The sequence below is a fragment of the Miniopterus schreibersii genome, assembly GCF_964146895.1.
Source record: "Miniopterus schreibersii genome assembly, chromosome: 8".
NCBI classification, from domain to species: domain Eukaryota; kingdom Metazoa; phylum Chordata; class Mammalia; order Chiroptera; family Miniopteridae; genus Miniopterus; species Miniopterus schreibersii.
Genome location: NC_138109.1, coordinates 69,503,119 through 69,527,825, shown reverse-complemented (window position 1 = coordinate 69,527,825; position 24,707 = coordinate 69,503,119). Strand labels below are relative to the sequence as shown.

The 24,707-nt window shown below is 43.1% G+C and overlaps 1 protein-coding gene across 9 annotated transcripts in view; it reads left to right on the top strand.

The window, feature by feature from the left end:
• Positions 1-24,707, top strand: part of SIRT5 (sirtuin 5) — a 49,085-nt gene that overhangs the window by 20,620 nt on the left and 3,758 nt on the right. For 5 of the 9 annotated variants that reach the window (XM_081143801.1, XM_081143803.1, XM_081143804.1 and 2 more), the window contains 7 exons: positions 4,285-4,434; positions 8,412-8,545; positions 10,655-10,880; positions 14,033-14,120; positions 14,913-14,966; positions 16,363-16,486; positions 18,002-18,117. In XM_081143801.1, the coding sequence (XP_080999927.1) occupies positions 4,320-4,434; positions 8,412-8,545; positions 10,655-10,880; positions 14,033-14,120; positions 14,913-14,966; positions 16,363-16,486; positions 18,002-18,117 (857 nt within the window). In that variant the 5' untranslated portion in view covers positions 4,285-4,319. Of the gene's footprint in view, positions 1-4,284; positions 4,626-5,581; positions 5,734-8,411; positions 8,546-10,654; positions 10,881-14,032; positions 14,121-14,912; positions 14,967-16,362; positions 16,487-18,001; positions 18,118-24,707 lie in introns of all 9 variants that reach the window. The other 4 variants (XM_081143807.1, XM_081143806.1, XM_081143805.1 and 1 more) reach the window with 3 other exon arrangements.

Genomic DNA, 24,707 nt, shown 5'->3' with positions numbered 1-24,707 from the left:
GAAAACCATGCCAAGCTACTTCCCCTGGTGCTTCCTTTACATCGAGCACCGGGGTGACTTTCATGAGGGCCAGGCATTGCTGTTAGTCTACAAGCTGCTCCCCAGTCGCCCTCCGGGCTGCGTGCATGGCAGCTGAGTCCACCCACCTTGTCCTGCTGGCAGCCAGTCAGCCAAGGGCCTCTTCTGGCTCTGACCTGTATCCTCTGAGGAAATGACTCCAGGCAGCCAGAGGGTCTTGTCCCCTGAGGTGTTCTGGAGACCAGTACTACCCCATTTTCCTTTAAAGTATTCCAAGCTTCTTGTCCAGTTTTGTTTTTTTATTGCAGCAGAGACAGGTTACAATGAAAATTTGTTGACATGCTTACTTCTTGTTATTAAGTGAGGTATATGGAAATACAAATTACATACAGTAAAATTCACCCTTTTTTAGTATAAAGTTCTATGAGTTTTGAAAAACCAGCACAAAATAAAGACGTAGAATGTTTCATTGCTTTGAAAAAGTTCCCCAGGCCGCCTTGCCTCCTCCCTTCCCAGACCTTGGAAACCACGGATGCGATTTCTGTACCTACAGTTTTGCCCTTTCAGAATATCGTATAAATGGGAAGCATTCGAGATCTTGCTGCCCACATACGTCATCAGTTTGGCTCAAATAAACTTATAAATATTTATTCTCTGTGGGTTTGGATGTTTCTTACCCTCAACAGTGTAAGCTGGAAAGGGCACTGTGATGAAGTTGACAAAAGGGTGCAAATGTAAACATGGTTGCAAAAGACTTCTCTAAGGAAATTATATTTAAGCTGAGATGTAATGCATGAAAAGGGCCACGGGCCCCATAATGGCAAAAAGAAAATCAGCTACAGAGGCCCTGAGCAGAAGCTAAATAAGGGTTCAGTGGGCAACAGTTGAATACAGAGACAGATGTGAGGAGTGAGTAATCCTCTATTTAACCAGACGTTAAAGAGATTTGCAGAAATGTAACCAATACCACTACATTTTTGTTTTCATTGAAAATATAGTTCTTTTTCAATAAAAATATGTAATGGGTTTTTTAAAAAAAGAATATCACAGAAATGGTCTCAAACTGTGTGTGGCTTTTGGGGTCTGGCTTCTTTCACTTAACATGATGCTTGCTCGCTCTTCTTTCTTTCCACCCTCCCTACCCCTCTCTCTTTCTTTCTTTCAAAATATTTTTAGGTTTACAAAAATGTTGCAAATACAGTACACAGAGTTCCCATATACTGTCTCCCCAGTTTCCCTGAGGGTAATATCTGACATAGTTACAGTCCAGTGATCTGGCCTAGGACGATGACCTTGACACAGCACTATTACCTGATTTTCAGACTTCAGTCACATTTTGCCGCTTCTCTCACTAATGATCCTTTTCATGTCTCGAATCCAGTCTAGGGTATCACATTGCAGTTAGTTGTCCTGTCTCTTTAGTCTCCAACCTGGGATAAGTCCCCAGTCTTTATATTTCATAACCTTGATAACCTTTTTGAAAAGTATGGCCAGTTTTGCTTTAGAGTGCCCCCTCAACAGGGGTTTGTCCGATGTTTCCTTATAATTAAAGTGAGCTAATGGTGAAAAAATACAATGCAAGTGATGTCTTGCCCTCCTCATTGCATCCTGTCAGGAGGTACATGAAGTCAGTGTGTCTTATTACTGGGGATTGACTTTGACTGCTTGGGTAAGGTAGTGTGTGCCAGGTTTTTCCACTGCAGGTTACTGTTGCATAATACGTTAAAAATTCATCCATGTTGTTTTACATATTAGCAATTGGTTCTTTTATTGCCTAACAGTATTTTATTGTATGCATGGACCACAATTTGTTTCCCCATTTATAAGTTGATGGACATTTGATTTGCTTCCAGTTTTTGGCCTAGGACTATCTCTTAGACCTTGGTGTTCTCCTGTTGACCATAAATAATTTCACAGAACGCCAACATCAGACAAGGCTACCCTGTGACCATGGTGAATTGGGACAAAAATAAGACAGCTCCTTAATGTCTAAACCTAGACAAAAACAAGAACATGTCTAAAACAAAAATGACAAGACATCTTCCTATCCTGGCTGATACCAGGGCCTGCTGTACTGACTAATCACAGCTATAGCCTCACTTCACTCCTTTCACCTTTAGATAAGGTTCACTAAAATATACAATCAAGGTATCCTGTTTCCCAACAGCATCCAATCCAGAATAAAGCCTCACTTCTTTGAACCCTCCACAACCCACAACCTTAGTAAACACAAGCCCAAATCCTATAAGAAATCCTTTCAAACCCTGTTACTGAGACACCCTGCAGTTCTTCATGGTCGCTTCTCTCTCCTTGCAACTTGCTCAGCTACAAGCATGTTCCTGGTCTTTCTCTGCAGAGCATTGACAATGCAAACAATATATAAACACATATACTGAAAATCCTGCTTCCACTCTTGTCTCCATACATCCTATTTCTCATCCCACCCCCAGTTTTTTGTTTTGTTTACTAATTTCTTGGGAATTCTATTTTTAAAAAATGGAAATGGAAATAAGTACTATGGTATATACTCATATCCCCTTTCCTTTCTCTCACATACCACCATTTGCACCTGACTTTTTCCCCACGACATTATATTTGGGAGACCTCTATCAGATTAGAGAGAATATCTTTATTCTGTTTTGTTTTTTTTAAAACATGTGAAGCCTGAATATTGGAATGATTTATAGGATTAAATAATCTGATTTACACTAACAGGTTTTTGAGCCTCATATTCCAGACACTTATTTCTAACCTCTGTTACTAGCTTCTGCTCTGCTGATACCAACACTCATTTCTAAAGCCAGTAAGTTCTGTGCTTATAAATACTGAATCAACCAGCGAATCACATTTAATTAGACTTTGTTCACTTGGGTTCTTAAAAATTGGAGTAAAATACACATAAAATTTACCACCTTAACCATTGTTAAGGGTACAGTTCAGTCGTGTTAAGTACATTCACATTGTGCAACCCATCTCCAGAACTCTTTATTTTGCAAAACTGAAACCCTATACCCATTTTTTGGTTTTAAAACTATTTTCTAGTTTACATACAGTAAAATTAACCCTTTTTTAGTGTTGAGTTCTATGGGTTTTGACAGGCACAATCATGTAGCTACCACCATAGTCAAGATATAGAACAATTCCATTACCTTAAAAAGCCCTCATTGCCCTTTGTGTATTCACTCTTCCCTGCTCAGGCAACCCTGATACGTTTTCTGTCCCCATAGTTTTGTCTAGTCTAGAAAGTCATGTAAGTAGAATCATACATACGTTCTTTTATATAGTAGCCATGTTGCATATTGTGAATGTTCCATTGTTTATTGAACTCATCTCCTGTAGATGGACATTTCGGTTGTTTCTAGTTGCTTGCTGTTAATCACAATGGTCTAAAGAACAACCCTGTAGATATGTCATTTTGGATGTATGTAAATCTGACTGTTGTAAAAATGTCTAGACTTAGGATTCCTAGGTCAAAAGGAAAATGCATTTATAATTTTGATAGGTAGTTCTCCAAAACGGATTGTAAAGTTTTGGAAAATATGTTATATTTCTATTTTTCCTATATCCACAGACCATTAATCCTGAATTCTTCCAACAGTTGGACCTGCTAGATAGAAATCATCTCTGCCAATTACTATTTTGATGGCATTGATCCAAATATTACCTTTCTCTGTGTCTCCTTTTATAAAATTTCTTAGGAATAGATTAAAGGTTTACTAAATGTGCTTTAAGACGCAAGTTTCTTTGACATGATGTCATCTTTATTGTTTGTTGTCATAATATCTTTTCTGCTTACTTCAGTTCTCAGAACTTACATTCTCATAGAAACAGTATTTTAACCAAAAATTAAGAGGCCAAAGGTTTTCACACCTTTTAAAAGCAGCTGAACCTGTTTTTCAAATGAATTCTCACATCTACCCCTTCTCAAGCCTCTAAGGCAGGTTCTCAAACTTGAGCATTCATCAGAATCACCTAGACACAGATGTAGGCCCCACTCCCAAAGTGTCTGATTCATGGGCCTGGGGTGGAGCCCAAGACTTTGCATTTCTAACAAGATCTCAGGTGATGCTCTTGCTGCTGGGTTGGGGACCATACATGAAAACCGCTGCTTCAGGGCACCTAGGTGCTCTTGAGAACAAACTGAAAACAGCTGACTACCATGAAGACCTGACACTAAAAATTTTTGTTAAGGGCCTTCTTACATAAATATATTTGTGAAATACAAGTATTTTCTGATTGTTTCTTTGTTTTTGTGATTTTCTAAAGCCTATCTCAAGAATTAGTGCTATAAAGAAAACCTGATGAGACCTTTCCAGATTGTTCCGAGCCGATTAATTTCCCAACTGTATTGTGGACTGAAGTCTCCAGCTGCCACAGGAACCAAGATTTGCCTAACAATGGCTCGTCCAAGTTCAAGTAGGTCTTTCTTAGCCTGCCATCTCCTCATCTCCAATGGAATTTGAAGTACCTGAAAGTTCCTACACTTTGAGGGGAATGTTTATATTGAAGTGGGTGCTGGGCAAGATTTTGGAGAAGGCCACTCTGTTCTTTTCTCCTTAAGCAAGCCCCTTCCAGGACAGGTCAGAGATGATCTCTTAATAGTTAAGGTAAGTCCATTTAAGACTTTGTTGGTTCTCCCAAAATATTTGCACTTAAGCCTTTCACACATGATTTGTATTCTGAACTCTTTACCTCTCCACAGGGGAGAAAAGCTGATGATTGTCCTACAGGGTAATATGGGATTAAATTTTTTACTGGACAGAAATTATTTGTATCTCTAACAGAACACGGGTTTGGCTGCTTGCTGCAATGAAAGCCAAATTCATAACAAAGGTGCTGATAAGAAGGAAGGAGGTTTATTCAACTGCCAGTAACCTGAAAAGATGGGGAACACTCATCCCAAAGATCATCTTGACATCTCAGTGCAGGCAGAGGTTTTTATCAGGAGAGAGAGGGAGAGCAGAACAAAGAAATCAGGGGGAGGTGGGGTTTGAAGTTCTCTATGTGTAAGTCAGCACAATCCATTCCGATGATTATCTTGAAACTGGTCAAGCAGAGGTCCAGTTTTTAATGGTTGAGAGTAAACAGGCCTCCCAAAGCCAGAATGTCTGGTTGCTGGAGTCAGCCTCCTTCCCTGAAGCTAGTTCCTGTAATATGCTCAAAAGGCTGTTAACAATTTGTCGTTTATGGCAAGCAGGACAAACCAGGCCCTTGTTTTAAGGCATACATTCTCTTCTCTGATTTGGGGAGAAGAATTGTTCATTACATGTTATTTAATCAAGAAGATTCTTTTGTTGATTAGCATAAGATTTCATATATCCTCTGTAAATTTTTACTGACAAAAACCTGTAAGTTAACATATCTGGGCCCTTACTCAATAGTGGGTATAGAGTCTAACAGATTTATATAATAAATGAGCCTTAGGTGGGCCTGTTGAACAATGTGGCATTGAAAGGCCAAGCTGAACTCTTTTTGCCTCATTTTCAACTTTTGGATAACTTTTTCTAATACTGTGAATCTGTTGAATTGTAATAATGCCTCCTTCCATTTTGCCCAATCTCAGGAACAATAAAGAACCCAAAGAACTCAGTTCCACTCAGCTGTTCAGCCCCTTGGTGTTCACAGCTGTGCAGGACAGGTTGCTAAAGGCTGTGGCAGGACCCAGAAGCAGGACCAAAAGTGGGCCATCTGGGTCTGAAACTGCAAAACATGCTGGTGTGTTTTCCTTTAGCAGTTAGCAAATGCCTTCTATAATAAGATTTCACACAACTTTGACATTATTATATCTTATATCCTGTCTTCTAAGAACCAAATCCGAGTTGACTTTTTTCTCTTTTTTAAAAAAATTTATCTTTACTGTTGAAAGTATTACAGATATTCCTGTGAGCTGACTTTTTTATCTGTTTCTAGAAGTTGCTTAAAGTGGTACCTGGGAACCTGTTCATCACAAGGATGATAGACTTTACATTTGAGGTAGAAAACATCTTTAGAGCAGGAGAAAGTTTTATGGGTAAACTTTAAGTATGGTTGTAGGGTTCAACCCAGGAGTCATATAAATAGTTCCAAGATGTAGTTAGCATCTTGTTCTTTCAGGGGATAGATTACACTACAAACTCTGATCCACTCAGACTGGGTTTTTTTTGAAATCTTCCTGTTTGGACAGCTTTAGCAGGCCTTGTTTTTACACCAGTCCTTTTCTGAAAGGGATGTGAGGGTAGGTAGAGTGTTAGCATGGATGACAGGTAGTTGGGCTGGTTATACCTAAAGGCAACAATGTGCCTGAACCGTCTTCATTCCTTGGAGCCTTGCTGCCAGAAAAGTGATCTCAGAGAGCTCCAGGGATGTGGCCGGAAGGGAGCTGGAGCCTCTGCTTCTTTATTTCTGAGAGTCTGCTTCAACTCTCTGTTCATTTTTACCAGTAGTCAGAGAAGAAAGGAAAGGGAGGGGAGATGGAGCCTTTTTTGAAAGTTTCTGTCGTGCATGGGCCATAGAAGTGTTCTGCACTTAGGATGGTGAGGAAGTGGTATCCTTGCCTAGAGGGAGTCAATAAATATGAGAAACTTAGGATCCTCCTTACCAGCTTGGGGAACAAAATGAAGTCACAGTCCCTTTAATAATCATGTTGATTATCTCTGAGCCCCCACCCCACTATCTTTCTTCCTTTCCTCCATCCTGTCTGTCACCGGCTCCATTTCTTAGAGTGTGTTCATTCAGCCCAAGGGCTAACCTCAGATGCCATTGCCTCCAGCGGGGAAGACCAGAAAGCCTGCTCCAACAGCTGTGGATCTCAATTCCACTTTTGCCAAATTTTTCAGTGATTTGGCATGGGTTGGCCACTCCTAGAAGATGCCTGCTTAGTGGCCCATGCCAGCCCCAGGCAGTGCTGGTCTGGCTCTTGTTTCTCCAGGTGGAGGGCAGAGAGGGAATCTCTCTTCTCCCTGAAGCTTATGTTCAGCTCTGTGCGGCTTCCACCTGACCTGCTGGGGCCACAGCACTTACTTACCCCTCACACGAGGGCCTGCAGGGCCACAGTGTCTGGGAGAGAAGGATGTTGCTCTTAGCTGTGTGCTGGGCCCTGACCTAATCTCTGCCACCCAAGACACAGTGGCACTTCCAAGTCTGGCTCCTTGTTCTTATCCTGGGAAGAGGACGTTTGTTTTAAGGGCAAGCTCTACCTTGTGATCCATGTAAAGTGCTTGGCTCAGAGCCTGGGGTGCTGTGAGCCCTCACTAAGTGATGGCTGCTGCCCCTGTTGGTCTGAGACCAGGAGAGAATGCCCAGAGGTGCAGAACGAGGCCTCTGATCTGGAGGGTGAGCCATGGTCTGTGACCCCGATTACCTGCTGCCACGTATTCTCTGTGTTCAATTCCCTTTTGTTACCCCAAGTCTCTGATGATGTTTTGTTGAAAAGTCCAACTCTTGTTTGAGCTGTAAAGGGGAAAGTTATGTGTCCAGGTTTAGGGCCCAGCATTTGTTCACAGGGGAGGGGCCCTCCTCCTCACCCTTGGTAGCGATGCTGAGAGAAGCTAAAATTAGCAAGATCTGCAAAGGGAAGACAACTTGGGCAGGAAGGGAAGGCTTCGGGGTCCAGTGGGCCTAAGATCAGTCCACACACACACACACACACACACACACACACACACACAAGCTTGTCTTCACTTTCATGAAGGAAGTTGCATTCCCATCCATTAATCTTTATCTCAGGCCATCAGATTGCCAAGGGAGCTCAGGATAGCAGAAGTCAGTGATTCACAAAAGATCACAGAAATGGATGGAGGCGGAGCTGAGATTCAGAGCCAGTGCTGTGTGCCTGAAGGCCCTGCTTCTTTCTTAGGATGTTGTACATTCACACATCAAGGGCATGGGTGGCATCTTCATGGTACAGGAATGATTTTTATTTGGGTATATAAAAGTACAGTTCACTCAAGGTCAAGTTTCAAAATACAGGTATCTCTGCTTTCCAAAGTTTGCTCTACACCACTTGGCGATTACAAAAAACCTACATTAGGATCTGTTTTTGCTAACCAAAAGAAATCCGAAGAGGATTTTTGCATTTACGAAAAAAGATGAAAAACAAAAATAGCATTCAGCATTTGTTTTGCAGCGAGATACAGAGACAGCGCACACCCGAGCAGCGAGAGCGGCCCCCAAGCTCCTCTAGGAACTACTTTCAGCATCAAGCACCATAGCTTTGAACTGTACCTCTGAACATCCATTAGTTTGTGCATCCGTTAGCCAAATGTTTCCTAAGGCAGCTGCTTCTTCGCTTTATGCAAGGTTTCATAGAAACACTCTACTTTCAGAGAGCAGGGGAAACCTAGGCAGACGATTGATGTGGGATATGAGTATCCAAATGGTGCACTGGCTTGACAAAGATTTTATTCTCTCTTTAGATATGGCCAATTTTCGGAAGCTTTTTGCAAAAGCAAAGCACATAGTCATCATTTCAGGGGCTGGCATTAGTGCTGAAAGTGGGATCCCGACTTTCAGAGGAGCCGGAGGTTACTGGAGAAAGTGGCAAGCTCAGGTTGGTGGTGTTTCCAGAATATTACGAGGCTCTTCTGAATGAAGCCCTAATAGAGTTTGAACCTACTGAGGCCTGACCCAGAAGGCAAAGTTTTGAAACTATGACTCTCTTCCTGTCCATTTTGGTGTTAACACAATGTCCATGTGATTAAGATCTGAGGTATAAGCAAAGCAGCCACTGTCCTTACTTTCTAGGTATGTATAGATGGCATTTATTTAGAGAGCAATTAGACTTCTTCTAGAAATTAAAGTAGAATCAGAAAACGTTGATTAGCATAATAATTCATTACCATAGATATTGAAATTAAGTATTACACATTTTAAAAGTTTCTGTGAACATTTCATATTAAAACCGAAGTTGAAGTATTGAAGGCCTAGGGCTTGATGTTCAAAACTTTATACGAAGGCTATTAGTATGTAAGTTCTTTGGGGGCGTGGATTTTTTTTTAATTGATTTTTTATGGAGGTATATTGTCTATACAATAGCATTCACCAATTTTAAGTGTACAATTCAATGACTTTTAACAGATGATATGTATTGTAGCCCCCACCATGATCATATGTGGAACATTTCTGTGCCCTGGATTATTCCCTCGGGGCCCTTTGCGTCAGTCTCCTCCCCTCCCCAAGAAATCCCTGAGTTAGAGGGCAGGGAATTGTGTCTGTTTTAATTCATTGCTCCAACCCCCGCTCCAAGAACTCTGGGACAATTTGAATGTTTAACAGATTTTTGTTGGTTGAATGAAGGTAATCATAAATAATAACTTCATATATGGCCTCTAAATGTAGTTAGGTGACTTCTTGTTGAATGAAGGGTTAACGAACCTGCCCTTCTTTCCTATATTAAAGGTCTCAGGATCGCAGATGTTTAGGATGTTTTGTCACCTCTCCACTGCCCTCCAGGCGAGGCCAGGGGATGTAGACAGGGATTATCACCTGAAAGGTGAAGGAGTGGAGAAGGAAGAGTGGAGGGCCATTAGGGTGCCACAGCAAAAAGGAGCCAAGGAAAGCAGCCCCTGCATTAGGGAAGCGGGTGGGGCTCAGCTGGTGTCAGGAGGAACCTAGGGAGGGGTGGTGGGTCGTGTCAGAGCAGCTGAGTTTGTGGGGAAGCAAAGGAGTCAATAGAATATGTTTGATCCCAGCTGTGTTCCCCGGACACATACAGGGTGGGGCAAAGTAGGCTTGCAGTTGTAAGTGAAACAGAGTTTGTTCTTGCATTGTTATATATTAATTACCGTAAGCCTACTTTTGCCCACCCCTGTATAACTAGGCTCATGTGCTTCCTCCGAACTGCGCCAGGCCACTTGTGCTCCAAGTGGAGGGCAGGAAGGAAGGAAGTGCAGAGTGGACACGGATAATCCACCGCGTAGCAGATCCGCTCCCCAATGAAGGCTGACATGACTACCGGGCAGACGGGGACCTTTACAGTAAAGTAAAATGCCTGGTACCACTACTGCCACAATCGAGACACAGAATGCTTTGGTCATCGCCAGGGGTCCCTTGTGTATTTTCCGTCAGCTTCCAGCCCCAGACAACTGCTTCTCTGCTCTCTGTTCACCATAGATGACATCTGTCTGACCGAGAAGAGGCATCGCACCTTAACATATCTATTTTTATATATTTTGTTCATATAATACATATGGTGAGTGTGTAGCTATAATTACAGTTATAAAACCTGAGTTTCTCAACTATGGCCATTATACCCAAATTGGGCATTTTACATTTCACTTTTTTTCCTGGACAATGATAACTGACATCATACATTTTGGGGCTGCAACCTAAATTACCTCCCTGCATGTCACTTCACTTCATGCTCAGAACTTACTTGAGTGGTAAATGGGACAGGTTGCATTTTGTCTGCGTCATAATTGAGGAAATTAAAACCGATTTCTCCAAGGCCCCTTGTTAGGCCCAGGATTGGGCCACAGGCCCTGGCCCTGTGTCTGCCACGCAGTGTGAACGTGTGCCAGCTTGCACCCTCCCAAAGCTGCCTGCCTCTGTTGCAGAGGAAAAGGGGCCTGCGAGTGTTTCCCGGGTGCCTGGCCCCCCAGGGTTCGGAGCATTGGTGCGTCTTTCCCTCCCTGACTGGAGCCCTCTCTCTTACCCCCAGGCCCTGGCCACTCCCGGGGCCTTTGCCCAGAACCCGTCCCTGGTGTGGGAGTTCTACCACTACCGGCGGGAAGTCATACAGCGCGTGGAGCCCAACCCCGGGCACCTCGCCATCGCCGAGTGTGAGGCCCGGCTGCGTGACCAGGGCCGCCGGGTCATGGTCATCACCCAAAACATCGATGAGCTGCACCGCAAGGCTGGCACCAAGAACCTTCTGGAAATCCATGGTGAGAGCCCCAGGCCTCACATGGGGAGGGGAACCAGATTTTTTAAAAATATATCTTTATTGATTTCAGAGAGAGGAAGGGAGAGGGAAAGAGAGAGAAACATCAGTGATGAGAGTCATCATTGATCGGCTGCCTCCTGCAGGCCCCCCGCTGGGCATCCGGCCCACAACCCGGGCATGTGCCCTGACTGGGAATCGAACTTCGATCTCCTGGATCCTAGGTCGATGCTCAACCACTGAGCCACGCCCAGCCGGGCGAGGGGAACCAGATTTAAAGCTCATGTCCTGCCATTTCCCACCTGGACCACTAAAACAGAATCTGCATTTTGGCAGCGGCCCGATGTCTGCGGTGCACCTGTTGCGCTGGGAGCGCTGCTCTGCCCAGCTGCCTGCACTCCCCGCCCGGGGGCATTCTTGAGGGGGTTGTGCTGGGAGACAACTGCCCAGCTGGGCTGAAGGGAGCCAGGAGGTGTGGGCCACTGATCAGCTGTGGCTTTAGCAGGATCTGGCATGGGGGGACCTTGGCATTCCTGGGCGTATCTATTTACTTTTCCTTTGCCCCCTGGTTGGCACTGTGCACTGAGGCTGTGCTTCTGCTAAGCCCTCCTCCAGCCCTTAGGGAGCTGTCAGCTCAGTGACCTTCACTGTGTCAAACCCACCAAGTTTGTGACACTGTGGGTTTTGTCTTAGGTCCCTCTGGCTTCCCTGCTCTGCCCTGGCCACAGCCTACTTCTCCCTCTTGTTTCCTTAATTCTTTCCCCTCTCTGCTCTCACCAAAAATCTGATAAATCCATTCATACAGAAACATCAATGGGCGTGCAAAGATTTTTTTCCCCAATGACATTTGCATTTAAGAGTCTACAAAACTTTAATCCCAAGGAATGCATTTCTAATTTTGGAATTTCCAGCAGCCGTCAGCCAGTGGGGAATGTGTGTGTGAATGCCATGAGGTTGTCCATTTTTGTCTAGGCTTTTGGTCACCCTAATAGTGAAAGTTGAGCACTGCTCACTTGGATCCCATCCCTCTTTTGTGTCCCAACAGCATCAGCCAGCTACTGTCTTTTTGGCACCTTCTTCTGCTGGATCTGGGACACTTCCCACGTGGCTCTTCCATTTCTCCGCAGTGTCAGAATGTAGTCTGTGTCACTTGCCATGTCACATGCATAAAATGGGAATCCAGTTATTTTAAGGATTAAATAAGATGCTTATTAGTTGGGACTTTTTGGGTTGCAGGTGATGAGAACTCTCTTCTAATTCAGGTAAAACTAAAAGGAATCCCTTCCTTGCACCAAATTGAAGATGCCATCAGTTTTAAGATGCATCATGTTTTAAATGTGATACTTAGAAAGAAAATAATCTGCCCAAACCATGATATCTTATTTTATTATCCCTTAGAATTGCTATCTTATACTTATAGAAAGGGCTTGTTAAAACTTACTAAATACACATTTTGAGAAACTGTCATTCTCATGCATATAAAAAACAAACATGGGTGAAATGACATGGTCAAGATATTTCTCCTGAGTTACTTCTGAATGACTCTGCGCATCAGCGACTGTTTCCCACAGTCACGCTCTGTGCCATCAGGGGATCGGCGATGCAGCATTTCCTAAGAGGGCGCTGCTCTCTTATCCCTGGGTTTCTCTTCCAAGCTGCTGACACACATTCTATGTGTTCAATGTTGGGCCTTTCGTGATCTTACCAAAAGGTGCCAGTGAAAGGTTCTAGCAACAACCAGGATTCATTTTCTTCCCCAAATGGCCCTAAAGTGGTTTGTTGGCTGAAATATGCAGAGGCTGCCTTTATCCAGTCAGGGCCCATGTCAGTCACTGGTGTTCTTTTCAACAAGTCTGTGCAAGTGCTGGCTGTGACAACCATGTCACATGTTAGGTGGCCAGTGGCAGCTGCAGGATGCAGCTGAATTTCAGAGATGTTATTGGGGAGAGTGGCCACGCTAAAACTGACAAAACAGGTACGCTGGCTTGCAACACGGAGGAGCCCTGGAGGAGCAGACGTCAGCAGCAGGCTCTGTCTTTCTTTCTGCCTCCCTGCCCCTCCTTCCCTCAGCTTTGCTGACTGAGTTACCTCACCTCTCCCTCTGCAGTTGATCGCCTCCATGTGCCAGCAAAGGTAGCTTCTGGTGGCTCCAGGCTCACTCTAGCTTAGCTCTCTCCTCAGAAGGTAAACCCACCTGCTTTTTGACCAAACACCACCTCTAGAGCGATAGGCTATTAGGATTGGACCAATCTGGAACTTGTGCCCAAGCTGGTAGTTTAGGATGTGATTGTCAGCTCCATCAGCTCGGCATGGGATAGAGGAGACATGGGTCCTCCACAAAGCGACACTGGACAGAATGCAACAATATGTGTCCACCACAGTGTGTGACGTGCTCAGCACAGCACTGGGCACATGGCGAACATGTAGTGAGTTGTGGTCACCTTGATCGAGTGAGCTCAATAAGTGATTGCTAGTTTTAACTGTTATTTTCTAAATTTGTTAGTTGATTAATTATTGATCTGGTTTTGGATAAAATATTCACGCTCTATTAAGTTGAAATTAAGATTTGTAAGCACATCCCAAGCTACTGAACCTTTATCAATTATGTACTTAGTAAAGCCTGCCCTTAGGTTTGGTTGGCTGCATCTACCCTGTTGAGCAGCTCAGTTCCGCCTGAACATCGCTCCAGGTAATCTGAGAGCTCCTTAGTCATGAGTGATTATTTCATCTGTCTCTTCCCTCCAGAGTACAAAGTCCAGGAGGCAGATGCTCCTGGCTTGTTCAGTGGTACTGCGTGCCTTTCCCTTTCCCTTGATGCCTAAGGTAGGCCCATTTGCTAAAATGAACATATAAAAACTAAATGACTTTTACCCTTTTGGATACAGTTGCTCTTTTTTTAAAAAAAAAAATATCTTTATTGATTTGGGAGAGAGAGAAACTTCAATGATGAGAGAGTCATTGATTGGCTGCCTCCTGCACACACACCCCCCCCCCCCCACTGGGGATCAAGCCCCCAACCGGGGCATGTGCCCTGACCGGGAATCGCACTGAGATCTCCTGGTTTAGTCGATGCTCCACCACTGAGCCCCACTGGCCGGGCGAGACGGTTGCTCTTGATGATACTCTTGCTAGTATTGCTTAACTTGTGTTTTTCAGGTAGCATATTTAAAACTCGATGTACCTCTTGTGGAGTTGTGGCTGAGAATTACAAGAGCCCAATTTGTGCAGCTTTATCAGGAAAAGGGTAATTATGCTACTCTGCAGAATGAGTATGTGTTGTTTTCTCTTTTAAATTGAACATAAATGCGAGGAAATTGAACATTAATCTAAGATTCCCATGGACATTTATGAAAAATAGGACCAAATACATTATCTTATATTATGAAGGAAATATTTTGCTCACAATTTATAATATTAAGTGAAAAACCACAGGATCTAACTCTCTACAGTATGATCCTAACTTTGTATTTAAACACACACATGCACAGACACACGCCCCATGCTGATGTATCTGTGTAGAGATAACAGACCTGAAAAAAAATACAGCAAAATGTTAACAGTGGTTCTCAGGAATGGTGGGATGATAGGTAATTCTGATTTCTTCTTTATAGCCTTTTTAATTTTCTAACATTTCTGTGATGACTGTGTGCTATTCTTGTAGTTAGGGAAAGAAATTAAGAGTAGACTCAGAATATTGAGAAAAAATCTACCTGATCATTTTAAATCAGTATAAATGATACGAGAAATATGTTAACATGATGTCATCAAAGAAGATTCAAATGATAACATGTACAGTGCAGATCATGACGCTCCCCCTTTAGCACACCTGCTGCTCCAGCTCCTCCCCACATAAAATCCCCCCTCGAGGTGAAACCACTGGTAATGCCTTGGGATCCATTCTTCGAGTGCCTCATGTATTAACTAGGAGTTTTGTACCATATCCTACCAGGCAGATACCCACACTCACTGGGTTACGTTACCCTCTGTTCTGTGATTGTGCCCATGACGTTTTCTCTCCCTAATACTGTTTACTCAGTGCCCCGGATCCTGAAGCGCAAGATGCCAGAATCCCAGTGGAGAAGCTTCCCCGGTGGGTAAAAAACTTGAATCTATGTTTGGTGCTCCAGGTTGCAAGCAAAGAAAATTAGGAATCAAAATGCAAGTTCATTTGGGGAGGTGCCTCTTAAATCCTCAAATGGAAACACCAGCCCTGACCTATGAGGCCAGGGGCGGAAGTCCAGAGGGGGAACCAGCGGGGGAAGGGAGGGCTGCTTTCCTGCCCCTTCTCGCTCTGTGTCGAGGCAGGGCAGGGGCAGGACAGCGGCAGGGCCTGGCCTCGCGAGGCCCGCAGAGTTCCCCAAGCGGCTGTGCTGCAGACGCCGGCCAGGGTTTACAAAGCACAGAGGCTGGCGGCCTGTGGCTGGTCAGTAAACCTTAGCTACTGTCACCTTCCTCCTCCTCGCTGTCGTCAGTGGCATTAATGCAGGTTTATGGCGACATTAAACGGTCTTGCAAAGATGAAATTACAGGGCCAAAACAATTTTTGTAGATTTAAAAAAAACCTAAAAGGATTTTGATGTCAAAATTTTTCGAAGCCAGATGTTAAAATAGCACTTCCAAAAGTGTTTCAGAGAGCACTAGATGCATGTGCTGTTCGTAGGCATTGCTGAAAAGAACAGGTTATGTGCTCAAATCACACTACATTAAAGCAAGTTAAAGGATGTTTGCTTTACTGTAGGACTTCTCAGAGCATTTCATATGCTAATGTACATCGTTACTCTCTAAAATGTGGTTATAATATGTTAATATTTCACTGGTTTATTTAACCACAGAGCCCTTTTTTTCCTTAATAAGGGTTTCATTACTAATGCTAAAGTTTCGATCTGAAAGAACAGGGAATCCGGGGGGGTTTCTGAATAGGACATTAATATGATGTTTGGGGGAGGTTATTTGAGAAGGGACATATAAAATGACTAAGATAGTAGTGAGGAAATGGTGAGGGATTTTTAGTAATCTACACTGGAGAACTTGGCGATAGACAGGACCAGAGAGATGTGATTCTCAGAGAAAATGAAAGGAGGCCATTGATGAAATTAGGGGGTGGTTGGAGTGTTAGAGGCGAATCTGAGTCCAGTGTTCCTCCCAGGTCTGCGCAACTGAGCGCAGTCATGCCCATGAGTGTGGTGAAGTCGCTGGGAAACAGAAAACTGTTTAAGAAAGAGAAGGTCAAGCTTGGCTGAAACACATTTGTCTCCAAATCACCCCAGTGCATCCAGACAAAAGTAAAACTTTATGAGGCAGTTAAAGCTAGCACTTCATATTCAGGACAAGCTCCTATGGGCTGGGAGGGCAGGGCTGTTGATCAGAGTATCAGAAGTGACCTATCTGGATGGCTGGATTTGGAGCAGCCCCTGGGCTTCCTCTGGTCACCCTGGGCAGACCTTCGGGCAGGGCGCAGGGCTGAGTTAAGGATGCTGTTCTTACAGGTGTGAAGAGGCAGGGTGCGGGGGCTTGCTGCGGCCCTATGTGGTGTGGTTTGGAGAAAGCCTGGATCCTGCTGTCCTGGAGGAGGTTGACAGAGAGCTGGCCCTCTGTGACTTATGTCTAGTGGTAGGTCACATCCTTCCCTGATGGTGGGGATTTTCTGAAACTCCAGGATGGGTGGAGATTGATGTTCCCTCCCTCCCTGCCCCTGTCCCTTCCTCCCCTCCCTCCTGTAACCCTTCGGTGCGTGGGCTAACACTCTAACCACTGAGCCACATGGGCCAGGGTGAAATTTTGAAATTTTAAACAATGCTGTGGTAAATAGCCTCAGACATAACTCTTTTTTAAAAAATTTTTATTGCTTGATTTTGAGAGAGATAGAGGGAAACATCAGTTTGTTGTTCTACTTAGTTGTGTATTAATTGGTTGCTTCTTGTGTGTGCCCTGATAGAGGATTGAACCCCCAACCTTGGCATATCAGGACAATGCTCTAACCAACTTAGCTACCTGGCCAGGGCCTCAGACATAACTCTTAGCAGGCTCATCAAATGATTGCTTTAGGCCTAGCTTGTGTGGCTCAGTGGTTGAGCATTGACCCATGCACCAAGAGGTTGCTGGTTCGATTCCTGGTCAGGGCACGTGCCTGGGTTTTGGCCTAATCCCCAGTGGGGGGGGCATGCTGGAGGCAGCCGATTGATGTTTCTCTGTCATTGATGTTTTTATGCCTCCCTCTCCCTTCCTCTCTCTTTAAAATCAATAAAAACATTTAGGGGAAAAAAATTACTGCCTTAGGACAAATTTCCTAGAAATGGAATTAACTGGCCAAAGTGTAGACGTATTTCAAATTTTCCTTAACATATCTTTAAAAGCAGAGACACTTTCTCAGGGATGCATACTCATTCAGCCAGTGTTTACTGAGTGCATCCCAAAGTTGAGTGCAGGGTCAGTGTTCATGCTGGCTGGCCAGCTAGGTGAGAAAAGCTGGTTTGTAAAATATATTCTGGTCTTCCCATTCTTTTTTCCCCCCAGCAACCTCAGTGCTTGAGTTCTGGCTAAGAAAGAATTCAGAGGCAAGACTCATATACAAACGAACGTTTATTTAGAAAGTCCCTGAGGTAGAAGAAGTGAGCCATGGAAGAAATGAGCCAGCTGGTCTTCCCATTCTTGTAAAGAATGTTTATAAACCTATATCCATAGGGGAAAAACCTGAAAGAATATACATCAAAATGTGAACAGTGATTATCTTGGGGTAGTAGGATTATAAATGATATGTATTTGTTTTTTGTTTGAATTATCTAACTTTAAAAAAAAAAAGGATCATGGATTATTTGCATCACTTCAAAGAGCAGAAACAAAAATAAAGCTAACCCCAAAAGGTGATGAGTCATTTCGTTGCCACTCTCTCCGTTTGCACAGCTCTCCTTTCCACAACACATCGTTCTCAGTTCCAGTGATCGCCTAAAAAGATGCCTCCTGACTTCCCGTTTGTCCCTTAAATACTCTCCGTTTATCTCATCCAGCTTAGTTTTCCCCACACCTGCAAACACAAACCTGCCTGGGTTTATGTGAGGTTTTCTGAAAAAAATGTTGCTTCTCTGCATAGTGTGGTCATTTGCCTGTTTCCACCTGTTTGCTCTGTAGGTGGGAACGTCCTCCGTGGTTTATCCTGCTGCCATGTTTGCCCCCCAGGTGTCTGCCAGGGGAGTGCCAGTGGCCGAATTTAACATGGAGACCACCCCAGCCACGAACAGATTCAGGTACAGGGACTACCAGGGTGGGAGATGGAAGGTATTGAGCAGGCTTGGATGTGGTCATTTAAGACAGTTTACCTACTGTTCTAATTTTTTAAAAAGGGTTTGTGTTATGCTTGGTCTGTGATTGCTTTTATAGCAGAACGAAATATCGTTAACAGTAACGAAGGTGGCTCTGTCTTTTTACAAGGGGTTTGCCATAGGACTTTTATTTTTCATATTGTGAAAGCTCTTCTTTGATTCCTTAGGCTTTGCTCTCCTCTGCCTTTTTGAGCTAGAGTTAGTGATGGCAGGCATTTAGGCGCAGGTGAGCCAAAGGAAGGTTCAGCCAGTAAGCCTGGGAGACACGCGTGCAGAACTTCATCGGCTGCTCTCATTGTGAGGCTGCCTGGGCAAGTTTTCTTTGGTCTAATTGCCAAGAATATTTGTACTTGTGGCCAGATTATGATACTGATTCCGTTTCCCTCATTTGTGTGGAAAGAGTAGATCATCACAGTGTGCATTTTAGTCCCATTCCATGCCTTCACCTGCGTTTTCCTTTCTTTTTTCATCCCTGCTATTTTGGTCTTCACTTTTAATTTAGTTTATATATTATTGTCAGTCTGCTTAATTCCTTTCTAGAATAAGATGGAATATAAATAACTAATAAATAAATAAAATTGTAAAATGCCACTGAAACTCTTGTCATTACTTTAATCAGTGGTTTTCAAACTCGGCTACATATTTTTAAAATACTGATGAGTGGGTACCGCCCATGAGAATCTGATGTAATTGGTCTGAGGTGGAGCCTGGGCATCAGGACTTTTATAAGCTTCCCAGGTGATTCTAATGTGCAGCCAGGATGAGAAGCTCTGTTCTGAGTCTTCATTGGGATAAAAAGTGTGCCACAGACTATGGGAAACACACTTTAATGTGATCCTCTTCAGGCAAGTTAGCTGGCTTTTGTCCTAGTCTTCTCCAGGTCTTAATCAGCCCTAGCCTGTGTTCTCAGTCCATAGTTCTTTGCTTGTATGTAAGTGGTAGGAACTAGAAAGGCATCCTTTAAAAAAATTGCTCTCTGTGTAAAACTTATACTCTGAAAACTATAGAATGTTGTTGAAAGAAATAAGAAGACCTAAATAAATGGAAGGACATCCATGTATCTGAATTGGACAACTTAATATTATGAAGGTGACAATACTCCCCAAAGTGACTTACAGATTCAGCCAATCTCTTTCAAAGTTGCTTCTGGCTTCTTTGCTGAAGCTGACAAGGTGATCCTAAAATTTATATGAAAATGCAAGGGACCCAAATGGCCAAAACAAAAAGAAGAGGAAATTGGAGAACTCACACTTCCCAGTTCCAAAACTTACTACAGAGCTACAGCTTTCAAGATGGTGTGGTGCTGTCATAAGGACAGACATATAGATCAGTGGAATAGAATTGACAGTCCAGAAAAAAACTCGCACATTTATGGTCAACTGACTTTTGAAGACAAAGCAGCGATGGAAAGAATAGTCTTTTTGACAGGTGGTGCTGGAACAGCTGGATAGCCACGCGCAGAAGAATGAAATTGGATCCCTTCACACCATATACAAAAAAAATAACTCAACTGGATTGTAGGCCTAAGTAGAAGAGCTAAAAATGTAAAACACTTAGAAGAAAATGCAGGAGTAAATCTTCATGGCCTTGAGTTCGTCAAAGCCTTTTGATAGGACATCAAAATCACAGGTAACATGAAAAATGGATAAATTATCACTTTTGGTCCTTCAGATCAAGTGTAGAAAAATGGGTAAACTGGACTTTGTCAAAATTAAAAACTTCTTTACTTCAATGGACACCATAGTAAAGTGAAAAAGACAACCCACAGAATGGGAGAAAATATTTGCAAGTCTAATATTTGATAAGGAATTTGTATCTAGAATACATTAAGAACTCTCACAAGTCAATAATAAAAAGACAAGTAACCCAATTAAAAAGTGGGTCAAAGATTCAAACAGACAGTTCTTCAAATATATACATATGGCCAATGAGCACATTGAAAAGATGCTGAACATCATTAATCATTAGGGAAATGTAAATTTAAACCACGACAAGATAGCACCTAACAGCCTCTGGTATGGCTCTGCAGTAGCCCCTTCTTATCCACGGGGGACATATCCTAAGACCTTCAGTGGAGGCCTGAAACCACAGCTAGTACTGAACCCTACATAGACTGTTTTTCCCTATACATACATAACCTATGATGAAGTTTAGTTTACAAATTAGGCACAGTAAGAGATTAACAACAATAACTAATAATAAAATAGACCACTTATAACAATATATTGTAATAGAAGTTATGTGAATGTGGCCTCACAGACTATCTTACGGTACTGTACTGTTCGTGTGAGGATGTAGCTGATACAGTGCCTGTGTCATGAGGTGAAGTGAGGCATTCCGAATGGTGTGCAGTTTAAAACTTATGAATTGTTTATTTCTAGAATTTTCCCATTTAATACACTTGAAGTGAGGTTGACTGCAGGTAACTGAAACAACAGAAAGGGAAACCATGGATAAGGGGCACTACTGCAGTTTAAAAAACAGAAAATCAGTGTTGATGAAGAAATTGGACCCCTCTTACATTGCTGGTGGGAACATGCCATGTGCAGCTTCTTTGGAAAACAGCCTGGCAGTTCCGCAAAAGCTTAAATACAGAGTTAACATATGTCCCAGCAGTTCTGGTAGGTATATAGCCAAGAGAAATGAAAACATGTTTACACAAGATGTGTACACGAATGTTCCTAGCAGCATTGCTCCTAATAATCAAAAAGTGGAAACAACCCGAATGGCCACCAACTTATGAATGGATAAACAAAATTTGGCATATATACAATGGAATATTATTCAGCCATAAAAGTAATGAAGTACTGATACATGCTATAACATGGATGACCCTTGAAAACATACTGAGTGAAAGAAGCCAGACACACAAGCCCACATATTGTATGATTCCATTTGTATTAAATATCTACAACATGCAAATAGAGACAGAGGTAGATTAGTGGTTGTCTAGGGCCGGGGCAGGGAGGAATGGAGAGTGACAGCTGATAGGTACAGATACATTTTTGGGGGCAATAAAAATGTTCTAAAGCTGACTGCGGTGGTGATTGTACAACTCTGTGAATATACTAAAAAAAAATTTTTAATTATATATTTTAAGTGAATGGATTGTATGTGAATTATATTTCAACAGAGCTGTTAAAAAATCAAATTTGTCTTCTAACTTATCCACTGAAAAATAGACATTAGGCCTCTAATATGCATTGTGTCACATGTGTAGCACCTGGCTAGTTAGTGTCATTCAAAGTAACATCAGAGCCCTGTACCTGAAGCCTCCTGTCTGCTTGAAAGCGCATCAGAAAACCTCAGGAGTGGGCGGAATGAACTTCCTGAAGGAGGAAATGAGCTGCATCCCAGTTCCATTCATCCGTTGTGGTTTATTTTCAGTCATTTGGTTTCCAGCTCATCTCAAATAAGTATAAAGAATTAAAACAAACCATTATTATATAAAAGTAAGAGATGCAGGTAGGGAAACAGAAGAAAAAACTGCAGTGTTTCCACAACCCAAGATACGCGTTGGCCTCTGCCTCTCATGCTCTGCACTGACCAGTAGGCGCTGGGCGTCCATCCTGGCAGGTTCAGAAGAGATTCTTGGCATGTAATGATATCATCTCATAAGACGGGCCTCCTAAAGCCAGACCTGGTTCAGCTGCTACGGTTCTTCAACCTAAATTCTCCAGATTCACATCCTGAAAACCTGCGCTGTCTCTGTTCAGACAGACAGGCTACTTGCTAGTTAGAAACTTGGGCCAAGTTTGACAAGCTGCCCGTTGACCAACAACTCCCACAAGAACCACCATCTGTTGGTTGGCTTCTTTGGGGAGCTGAGGCCAGCTGTACCACCAAGTCTAGGATTTTCCCTGATGAGATAACTGACCAGTGAAGCCAACAATGCTTTTATCTGGGCGTCATCAAAGCTGACATGTAGAAGAGATGAGGGTGCTCATCTCATCCTACCCCAAATTTTAAAATTTCAAAATTTCAGTGACCAAGCCTAGAACCATGGAGTGGCATGTTTAAACCCACAGCTTAACAATGGCAGAATTTTTCTTACACCTCACGCGCAACAGATTTTGGCTGAACTTTACTCCAGGTCAGGGCCAGCAAACCACGGCCTGTAGGCCAAATTCACCCCCCACCTGCATTTGTAAATAAAGTTGTGTTGGAACTCGGCCGTGGCCGTGTGTTTGTGTATTGTCTGTGCTGCTTGTGCATGACGGCAGAGTTGAGCAGTTGCAGCAGAGACTGTCTGGCCTGTATAATATTTACTCTGGCTCTTCACAGGAAAAAATGGCCAGCCCTGGCTGGTGTGGCTCAGTTGGTTGAATGTCAGCCCGCACACCAAGAGGTCACTGATTTGATTCCTTGTAAGGGCACATACCCAGATTGTGGGTTTGGTCCCCAGTTGGGGTGCATACAGGAGGCAACCAATCGATGTTTCTCTCTCTCTCACCCTCTCTTGTCTTCTCCCTTCCTATCTCTCTAAAATCAATTAAAAAAATTTTTTTTAAAAATTGACTGCCCGGCCGGTGTGGCTCGGCAGTTGAGCATCGCCCTATGATCCAGGAGATCACTGTTTGATTCCCAGTCAGGGCACATGCCTGGGTTGCGGGTTTGATCCCCAGTGCGGGGGTGCAGGAGGCAGCCAATCAATGACTCTGCCATCATTGATGTTTGTCTCTCTCCCTCTCCCTTCCTCTCTCTGACAAGCAGTAAAGATATATATTTTTTAAAAATGACCAATCCCTGCTCTAAGTTAATGAGAAAAATGAAAATTGGAATAATATTTGTTCTAACCTGATTTTCTTTATTGTTTAAGTAGGTAGCCAGAATGCTGCCTACATTTTTAATTTGGATCTCACAAGACTCCTTAGACCTTGCACAAGTTCTTTTGATTCTTTGCCCCAATTCTAATTCAGAGACAAAGTCGTAGAATTTCCCTCCCACTGAAATATGTTAATATTTTCAAGGTGTTAATTAGTTCCAGTTTTGTTTTTGTCATTTCCCCCATCCCTGATAGCTGTCTTGGATGAACTTCTGGTAAACCATTACTGTTAGATACTATGCTTCTTTGGATTTGGGCTTCAAGGTTTTGACTGTCACTCAACCCCAGGGGTCCTTGGCATGTAAGGGTCAGTGCATTTGCTGAGGCAGAAATGGGACTCACACTCCCCGCCGGGCTGGTGTGCAGGGCCTCCAGGCACCCTGGGCCCTCCACACCCTGCAACCACCATGATGCTCAGCTTTTAATTTCCATAAACTTTGGAATTTAGTTGATATCCACAGATACTTATTAAGTAGCTACTATGTTCTAGACATTGTTGTAGGTATTTAGTATAGGATATATCAGTAAACAAAACAAAAAATCACCCTGTGAAGATGTCACTCTAGTGGTGGAGGCAAACAGTATACAACAAGCATAATAAATGTGCAAATTCTATAGCATCTGAGAAGGTGGGTGATATTGGGGAAAAGCAAAGGTAGAGTTGGGGATGGGGTGCAGGGAGGTCAAAGGATTCAGTTGGGTAGTTCGGGCCAGCAGCGTGGAGGAGAGATCTGAGCAGACTTGGAGGTGAAGGAGTTACTAGCTAAAGAGATTGCCTGGGCTAAGAGCTCTTCAGCCACTGGGCCCACCTAGAGTGAAGGCCTGGAAGGTTTGAGGGACAGTAGGGGGTCAGTGTGGCTGGAGTGGGGAGGGAGTCCCAGAAGATGCAGTCAGTAAGGTAGGGAAGTAACTAACATGTTTGTGTTGGGGAGCAAGTGACCCCAACGAAAGCTAACTACTGGTGGAGTTTAGAAAACTAAGTCATTCTGAGCTAGAGTGTGGTTTCATAGGTGGCTTTATTATGTATTTACTCATCAGGAGCATAGAGAGGCGACTTCTCACTCACAGTTGACCACATTTGACAGGGAAAGCCAGTGCCCTCCCTACCTGGCTGGATTATCAAGGGCAGGGAGTAGGGGCCCTTTTAGTCTGTGCAGTTGGGCCCCTAGTGGTCTGTTAATTTTTTAAAAAGTCACTTAAAGCAATAATAATAATAAAAGACACATATACCTTAAATATTTTATTTTCATTTAAAGCATTCATTTTCTTTTTTCTTTTTGATAGAGCTAGGAGCCTTCTCCTTGAGTAGGAATCTGCTGATTGGAGCTCACCTTTCTCGCATAAATGTGCATGCTCGTAACCCTCCTGATGTTCCCCAAATTTCCCTGAAGATAAAAATCACCTGTGCCCTTATTTTATAAAACAAAACAGACAACCAAAAAAATCAGACCTCTAGGCCCCAGTCTACACTTCCTGAATCAGAGTTACCAGGGCAAGAGGACTGCTTATTTTTGTATATTTAAAGGGTGATCCAGGCAATTCTTATCATTAGGAAATCTTGGAAAACACTGGAAACAATTTCTGGTTTTGATATATTTTTCTTTTTCTTTTCTTTCTTTCTTTTTTTTTTTAAATATATCTTTATTGATTTCAGAGGGAGGAAAGGAGAGGGAGAGAGAGAGATAGAAAC